This window comes from Molossus molossus, unplaced genomic scaffold, assembly GCF_014108415.1.
Source record: "Molossus molossus isolate mMolMol1 unplaced genomic scaffold, mMolMol1.p scaffold_m16_p_2, whole genome shotgun sequence".
In the NCBI taxonomy this organism is placed as follows: domain Eukaryota; kingdom Metazoa; phylum Chordata; class Mammalia; order Chiroptera; family Molossidae; genus Molossus; species Molossus molossus.
The window spans coordinates 13118121-13127476 of NW_023425355.1; the positions used below are offsets into that span (position 1 = coordinate 13118121).

A 9356-nucleotide genomic window follows, 5' to 3' on the forward strand; every position below is an offset into this window, starting at 1 on the left:
CTGATTGATTTTTCTTAAGTGTAGTATATACTTATCAAAAATAATAAAAATATTTCTACTTAATAGAAGAAAAACATAGTTTTTAGAAATTTGTTTAAAGCTTGAAATATGAATAGCTATTGAAATGACTTAAACCATAAGGAATGTAAGGATGGGAGAAGACTAGAAAGAAGGAATCTTATTTTCAAACAGACAGTTTAACAGCAGCTTCAGGAATTTCGTTAGCAACCTGGCCTCTGCTTAGTGTTTGTAGTTCATTTTTTATGTCATGTTTCTACCAAAAAAAAAAAAAAAAGAGTATTGTTCTCTGTAGAAACACATGGATGCTTTTTCTTTATGACAGAAGAAAGAGAAGAAAGCAATATAAAAATATAAGCATAAGCATTAACTTTTGAGCATCTTAAAATCTTATTTTCTCATCTGTTTATTATCTCAAACTATCTTTCCCAAACCCCTCTAAAAATTGACATAGTTTCGCAGTGAGAAGGCTAACTATACAGTTTTTAAGACTATTTTTTAGAACAGTTTTAGGTTCATAACAAAATCAAGGGGAAGCTATCAGAGATTTCCATTACAACATGCATCGCCTCCTCTGATCCCCCACTAGACTGGTCCATTTGCTACAATTGATGAACCTCCACTGACACATCATTATCACCCAAAGTTCACAGTTTACATCAGGATCCAGTTTGGGTATTGTACTAACTACACTTTTTTTTAGCCTTTTACATGACACAAATGACTTCATATAAGATTTAGAAGATGAGACTTTGTGTTTTAACATCTAAAAATTCAATCATATCTTTATCATTGATTCTGACGGGTGTTAATATAAACAACCTGACATAAGTGTTTAATACTTGTTATTTTAACTCTTAAAAATAGGTTATTTGTCTCACCTTTTGTTTTAATTAGGTAACCGGGAAAAAGGCATATGCTACAAGCCAGCAAATTTATGAAGCAGTTAAATCATTGTGGACAAAAAACAACAAAAAAGAGTCCCTTCCTGAGCCTAAAGAAAAAACTAAGGTCGAGTTTAAAGGGAGCAAAAAGGTCGACATTGAGTTTTGTTTGGGTGGGTGTTGGCTTATAACGGTAGTACTAGACAGAGGTCAGGAACAGAATGAGAAAAAGATGAAAGAACATAATACCTTTGCATGCTATAATTGTATAAGATACCTTATTCTTCTAGTAAAATGATTTACTTATGAGGAAAATCTTTTTGTTAAACAGCTAGGGAGCTCTCCTGAAATAGAAGTACCTGCGAAAACAGCCCATGACCAGAAACACTCAATGGCTTTGCCAACAGAACTCAGATCTGAAACTAAGACCAAATCAGAATCCACCTCAGGTTTGTTTGGATAATTTAATGTTGTTTTTATTCCTTCTTTTAAATTTTTGTAATATTATGCTTATTAGCTTGAACTTATTTATGTGTTGCTTTTTAATAATTTTTTTTTCTTTCTCACATCTAGTTTGTATATATTTTTAGGTCCTGAGGTACTCAGGTACCTGGGACTTTTCTAATTGTGACATAGCTCATAATACAGATCTTTGCTCATGGGGGTACAGAGTAGCACTGCAGGTTGGATGAATGAAGCATTTAATATCACTTTATAAAAGTGAGCTTTTTAATCAGGTGGAGTAAAATGTGTCTTTCTGCATTCTGTTAATTTATAGGCTGTGAATATGAGTCGCGTCTACATGGAAGAAATATCAGCTTCCCATTCCCTGTGCTATGTACCCCTATCCGTTTTGGTTCCCATCATCAGTTTTATGTAGTTTAGATACTGGGAGACTTTCAACATCAAATTGTAAAAATTACACCAACTATAAAACTAATAACTTTGCTAGTGTTAGATAATGGCAATTAGTACTTTGTGTGACAATTATACTTTCTAGGAAAATACTGTAATGGTTTTACTGTGATCAGTAAGAAGTAACAGAATGTTTAATACCATTTCAGTATGTATATACGTAAACTCACCAGTCACTGATTTACATAGGTTTGTCTATCTGTACAGTGTTAATGGTACTACCCAGTAAGTTGTCTTACTGCAAAGTAAATAGGACCAACTCAGGGGTAAAGAATTGAGAAATAATAGTATTGCATTATTCAGGGGCCTTATTGAGCACCTCCTCTGTGGTACAAAGAGCTGTAAATATATTGTGTTATTTAATCCTCATCCAAAAGCAAAAAAAAAAAACAAAAAACCTCTGATGTATGTCATTGTAGTCAGTTAATGATGAAGAGACTGAGACTCGGGGAACTTTAGTAAGTTGCCCAAAATCGCACAGCGTATGAGTAGCAGACTTGTGTTTATAGACAAGATCTTCCTGACACCAAAATCCAAGCTGTTCGCATTGTGTACAGAGTTAGCTAATTTAAAACCAGAGTTTAGTCTCTAATTTCAGCCTTCTCTTCTCTCATTTAATCTTCCTAAAAGCTGTTACTAACAAAACTGATTTGAGTTTTACTCTTCCTAGGCCACCTCTCCTTTTTAATCAAGATGAATTGTACAGTATTTACGCTTTCTCTGAGTAATACACAGTTGACCATAATCCTACAAATATATAATAGATCTAGTCATTTTTCTAAATGCCTGTCAATTCCAGAGTATCTTTGTGGAGATGAAACATGTTATAGTTTGACAGTCGGACCAAACCATCCCTAGCCAATAACTTTGTTTTTACATACCTGGATTCTTGAACCCTTTAGTTGCCTGTCGTGGGTAATGTAGTATATGAAAAGCATTCTAAGGAGACATGTGGGAAAGAGATAAGCCAGTACCATTCATCCTTATCTCATATTGGTCAGAGTTGATTATACAGTAGACCCTTGGGCTTCACCATTTCTACCATTCTACCTTTCGCATGCAGTCCCAGAGGTCTAAGACCCAAGAAACAGTAGTGATTATGAGCACAGATTTTAGAATAAGACATGGATCTGAAGTCCTCAAGTCTCAGTCTCTTCATCCATAAAATGGGAAACATAATAGTATTTTTCTCTCATAGTTGTTGTAAGAATTAAATGCAATATTGCATGGAAAGCACAAAGTCCAGTATCAAGCACATACTATACTAATCTCTTAGTGTTAGAAGACATCATTATCATTTGACTAGAGTAGTTAGCCTTTTGCCAGTAAACAAATTTATTTTCATTGAGCACAATTTGGGAGCATGTTACTTAGCTGGGAAGCCCGGCCATGATCATCATTTATCAACTTACAGAATAGATTGGGTGAACTCTCAAGCTGTCCATTTTGTCTGTCTGTCTATCTATCTATCTATCTATCTATCTATCTATCTATCTATCTATCTATCTATGTCTGTCTGTCTTTCTGTCTATCTATATCATGGCTGTGGATATGAGTTTGATTTTTTCTATCATCTATATACATTTATGGTAAAAATTATGTTAATTTGGAAATTTGGGGACATGGACCTCTTCAAAATCTGATGAAAGCAGAGTAAAATGTCTCATGGTTTCACAGGATTAACGTCCGTCTAAAGCTCAGGTTGGCCCTTGTGCCAAATAATGGGTCATCACCTATTTTTGTACATTCCACAAGCCATAAATGGTTTTTACATTATTTAAATGTTGAAAAAAATCAAAAGAAGACTATTTCTTGACAAGTTAAAATTCTATGAAATTCAAATCTCAGTGTCTATAAATCAAATTTTATTGGGGCACAGTCGCACGCGTTCATGTATGTATGCTCTGGCTGCTTTGGCACTGCAGTGGCAGAGTTGAGTGGATGACCTTACGGTTTACAAAGTCGAAAATAGTTACTCTTTGGCCTTTGTAGGAAAAATGTGCTGATTTCTGATTGAGAGGGATGAAGTGTGCCGTATATACTTTACTCATCTACCTCCTTACGACATTTGCCAGTTTTTTGTTGGTTGGTTGGTTTGTTTATGGCTCAGGAGACTAGCCAATCTCAAAACCTCTGAAGAGCAAAACCGAATTTCCTACAGAATTTTAGTGCGAGGGAGACAGAAACTCCCCAGGCTCTCAGTGCAGCTATACCTGAGGAACAGGGAGGATTCGGAGGTTGAGTGAGTTACTAAAACTACAGCTCAGTTCAATGCTGATTGGATTGAGATAATATTCACCCTTCCTAAAGAGAAAAAGGGTTCCATAGCAGGTAGAAGATAATGTGTTCTACAGTTCTTTGATACAGTGGCCTCCATACAAATAAAGTACTAGTCATGTAAAGAGGCAGGAAGATATGCCTGACAATCAAAAGAGGAAAAAATAATAACAGCACACCCACAGGTGATCTAAATATTGAAGTTAGCAAAAAAAAGGACTTTAGTAACTATGGTTAATATGTTAAATAGAAAACATGATGAACAAAATGGATGAAAACACTGAGAATTTCACAGAAAAATTGTAATATATTAAAAAATCAAGTGGATATTCTAAAAGTGAAACATTTAGTACGTGAAATTAAGAACTCATTGGATGGGTCTAACAGTAGATTGCATACAAGGGAGGACAGAAGTAATGAACTCGCATACAGGTCAACAGCAAATAGCCCAACCGAAGCAAAGAACAGAAAGAATGGGAAGAATGTATGAGAAAGTATTTTACAGTGACTAATATCTTTAAGTATTCCAATTACTGAAGGGCTGAATGCTAGATATCATCCTAATTTTAGAGAAAAGAAACAAAAATAGAATGTCTAACCATTTTAACTTCACTCAGCAGTTTATTATTGATCTGTCCCATCTTTTGTAACTTGCTTGAAATATAAATGACATAATGTGTGAACTAAATTATCAGTCAACAGGTATCACTAATGGCTATTTGAGACAATAAATCATTGTTATAAAATCATGTTTTATAACTAAACATCTTTATTACTTTCCTGTTGTAACACCAACTTTTTTTAAGTCTTCTAAAAAAAACTTTATGCATCAAGTGTCTTTATTAGAGATTTAAAATATGATAAAGTACAAAGAAAAACATTATAATGATTAGGGGATTTCTATTCAAGAACAGTTTTATGACAGTTCATCCTTTGGGAGGATAGAGAGCCCTTGATCAGTTCATGGGGTGAAGAAATATATAAGAGGAAAGGTATAATCCTTAAGTACTCAGAAAATCATGAGATAATTTTTTAAAAATCAGAAATAAAGTGACCAAAGCTAAGTTCTAAACCAGAGAGATCCACATCACAATTATTTTTTGTTCTGTTTTCTAAAATTCACTCGAAGAATTATAAATCAAAATCTCCAGAGGTGAGGCCTCTAAGCAAGTGGTTACAGGAAGAACTCCATAGGGAATTCTCAATGCATATTCTTCTATGTAATAATGTCTGATGTAAACTATGGGTAAATTAAAACTTTGAAGCCTTTCAACAAATTTTGAGAAGTGGCAATCTAAAGGTAAAGGGGCCTTTCAAATTTGAGTGAGCTGAATCTTTGACTAGATTTTGGACAGGAACGTAAATTAAGAAATTAAGCAAATTAGACACATTCAGACTTATATGAAATATTTGTCACATGCTTATTATAGTATGCCTTTTTACTGGCACCGAGCAAGAGCTGCCACAAGGTGGCAGTAAAGATACATTTGAGAAGGAAGCAAGCAGAATCCCTTAATGTTTTTTGTATGCTATGGACCCCTTTTCAGAATAATGCTTTTAAGTGCACAAAATGAAATACATGGTTATATATGAGCTTCCTTAAATGTATTAAACAACAATATATCTAACAGAATATCTAATATCTAATAAAGGCCATAGTTTTTAAGTTAGTGGTAAGTGTAAATATTTCAAGATAACTGCGACTGCAGAGTAATACAAAAATATATGTAATTTCTATTAGTGACAGAACCTAAGGTACTGTTAATACTATTGTAGTTTGTTTTCTACATGCATTATTGAAGGAAATGTTCATTTCTAGCCAGAAGTTAATGAAAAAGAAAGACAAATTTCCCTCATCCAAGTTCATAAATCACATGAATTTTATCCACAGACCCCCCCTAAATTTAAGTACTGTATTCTATGGAAAACTGTATTAGTTCCATGGGTAATGATTACTAATGATCTTGTTGTTTGTAATATATTTGCTGGTGAAGTTACATATAGGTGTATCAGACTTTCTAAAATAGAAAATTTTCCTGAAATGATACGTGTAACATCATTGTATATAAATCTCTTTCTCCTTGTTTTCATCATAAAACTGGAAATTAAATTTCTCTATGTAAAAAAAGGTGTGTTTCCCAAATGTAATAAAATCATTTTAAAAAGAATCAGATTTTGAAAAATATATTTGAAATAAAAACAAATTTCTGAAAAATCATTTTTTCTAATGTCATAAAGGAAATATAAAAATGGTTGTCTCTCGCCTACTTAATATGCACAGGGTATTATATGCAGAACGTTGTGTATATTGTTATATTGAATACTAAAAGTAATTATATCTCATGGTGATATTCTGAGACATTGCATGAAAATAACATAGTATCCTGCCTGGCACACAATCAGCTTCTCTTTTTTTTTAATCCTCACCCAAGGACATTTTTGCATTTATCTTCAGATAGAGCAGGAGGGAGAGAGGGAGAAAGAGAGAGAGAGAGAAACATGGATGTGAGAGAGACACATCGAGTAGCTGCCACCCACACAACCCCAACCAGGGCCGGAGACAAACTGCAATCAAGGTACGCTCCCTTAGTGGAAACTGAACCCGGGACTCTTGGGTCCGCAGGCCGACGCTCTAATTGCTGAGCCAAACTGGCCAGGGCCACAGTCAGCTTCTCAAAATCACCAGTGCCTCACACATTGCCAAATCCAGGAATCCATTCTCAGTCCCACCTCATGCAGTCCATGAATACTCCCTCCTCCTTAAAACAGTCTCTTCGCTTGGCCTTTGGGATGCCACTGGCCCACGGTTCTTTTACTTCACTGACTGGCTGTTCCTTTTCAGTCTTCTCTGTTACATTCTCCTGATCTTTTTTTTTTTTTTTTATCCTCACCCGAAGACATTTTTCCATTTTTTGTTCAGATAGAGTGGGAGGGAGAGACAGGAAGAGAGAAAGAGAGAAACATCGACGTGAAAGGGACACATCGAGTGGCTGCCACCCGCACGACCAACCAGGGCCGGGGACAAACTGCAACCGAGGTACATGCCCTTAGCGGGAATCGAACCCGGGTCTCTCTGGACCGCAGGCTGACGCTCTAACCACTGAGCCAAACCGGCCAGGGCCTAATCTTCTTAACTTCAAAAAAGTGTAGTATCCAAAGGCCTCATTCCTTAGACCTCTTCTCTGATGCTCTAAATGATCTCAAGTGGTCCCATAGTTTTAAATAACATATGAAAGCTCGGACTGCAAAATGTCCAAACCAGCCCAGGCCTCTCCTGAACTCTACAGATTCACATTGCTAGCTGCTTGGTCAACATGTATACTCGGATGACTATTTAGGAATTGAAATTTAACATACCCAAAACTTACTCTAAAAAACTTAATACCTCCTTTGCCTTCCCCCAATATGCTCCCTTATTTTTCCCTATCTCAATAAATGTCAATTCCATCCTTGCAGTTTCTCAAGTTAGAGTCTCTCTCACACAACATATTCAGTCCATTTAGGAACTCCCGTCCTTTCTGTCTTAGGAATTTATCCATAACCCAGTCCCCTTTCACCAGCCCCGCTGCTGCTGCCCTAATTCAGGCCGCCAGGATTTCCCCTCTGGGGTACTGCAGTGCCTTCCAAACTGCTCCCCCTTCTTTCAGCCTGGTTCCCTTATAGTCTCCTCTCCTCGTGGCCAAGAGCGATTCTTTGCAAAAACATCATGTCACTCCTCTGCTCAAAACTGCCTAGTAGCTTCTCTTCTCACATAAAAGAAAAAAGAAAAACCTTATTGTGGCTCTTTGTGGCCTAGCATGCCATTGTTTCCTGAGCATGTCTGTTATCATTCTCACGGCACCCCCCCAACCCCCCCGCCGGTCACCACATCTTGCCAACTGTGTTCCAGCCATCTTGTGGTTACTCGGACAAGCCTCAGGTCTATTATAATTGCTCTCTTCTCCTTCTCTAAGGCATTTCCCTAAAATATCTACAGGGCTCACACTCACCTCTTTCAGTTACCACTTTTCTAGAAGGCTGTTCCTGGTCACCCTATTTAAAATTGCAAATTGCTCTAGCTGGTTTAGCTCAGCAGTTAGAGCATCAGCCCACAGACCAGAGACACCCGGGTTCGATTCCCGCTAAGGGCACGTACCTTGGTTGCATTTTGGCTCCGGCCCCGGTGGGGTTGTGTGGGTGGCAGCCACTAAATGTGTCTCTCTCACATCTATGTTTCTCTCTCTCTCCCTCCCGCTCTATCTGAAGATAAATGCAAAAATGTCTTCAGGTGAAGATTTAAAAAAAAAAAAAAAAGGTTGCAAATCACCCACTCACTCCATATGCTCCTCCCTGTGTTATTTTTCTGCATAACACTTACCACTCTCCGATATATTATTTCTTTTACTTAATTTATTGCCCATGTCACACAACTCAAATGTTGTGTCCATATTGGCAAAGAGTTTTAACTTTTTTTCCACTGCTGTATTTCTAGTACAACAATAAATTTGTGAAATGAATGACTCTTTTTTTTTTTCATTTTAATACTTTATCAGGTGCTACACAGCGAATGCCTGACCCCAAGCTCATGGATCACGGGCAGTCCCATCCGGAAGATGTAGATATGTACAGCACTAGAAGCTGAAATCGTCTACATAGAGAATGGCAAGATTTGTGAAGTTCCAAATCATAACGAAAAATCATGTAATGGGTAATTGTGACACATAGAGCATAACTTAAAGCAAATCTATTCCTTGCATCTTCTAATGTATGGTTTGACCAGTCACGTAAGTGATTAAAACACAAACAGCAAACAGAATCCAAACACTATTAAATGATTGGTGAAGAGGCAGAGGTAGTATTAAGATGCATTTGATGATTTTTAAGGGTGTTTATAAACAATAGAGTAAATATATGAACACTTATTAGACTAAGGTCTGAAAAAATATGTATGTGTACATATCAATACTTATACACACATATAGTTGCTTTAGCTTTTTCTAATTACTGTCAGCTAAATTAGAATGATTTGTGGAAGGATATGTTCCCTATCATTCTCTTTTTTTCATTTCCCAGAGCTGGAATAAAATATTCATATTTTATGATATTCAGGCTTGGCTTTGTCTCTGCGTTTTATTAATGTTGACTCCTCTTAAATGTCCATTGTAACTATTTAAGAGGACATATGCTCCATGTGACCTCCGGTACTCCTTAGCAGACCTACTGGTTCCTAGGTGGTTTCCTATTCTGTTCCCTAGGAGAGGTTATTTCAGACCTTTTATTCTC

At 36.4% G+C, this 9356-nt stretch overlaps 1 protein-coding gene across 2 annotated transcripts in view; it reads left to right on the top strand.

The window, feature by feature from the left end:
• The window catches only part of APOOL (apolipoprotein O like), a 52376-nt gene extending 43264 nt beyond the window's left edge, over window positions 1–9112 (top strand). Inside the window, exons 7-9 of one of the 2 annotated variants that reach the window (XM_036270769.1) lie at window positions 916–1029; window positions 1234–1351; window positions 8627–8788. In XM_036270769.1, coding sequence (XP_036126662.1) covers window positions 916–1029; window positions 1234–1351; window positions 8627–8715 — 321 coding nt within the window. In that variant the 3' untranslated portion in view covers window positions 8716–8788. Of the gene's footprint in view, window positions 1–915; window positions 1054–1233; window positions 1352–8626 lie in introns of both variants that reach the window. The other variant, XM_036270768.1, reaches the window with a different exon arrangement.
• Window positions 9113–9356: the final 244 nt, after the last annotated feature.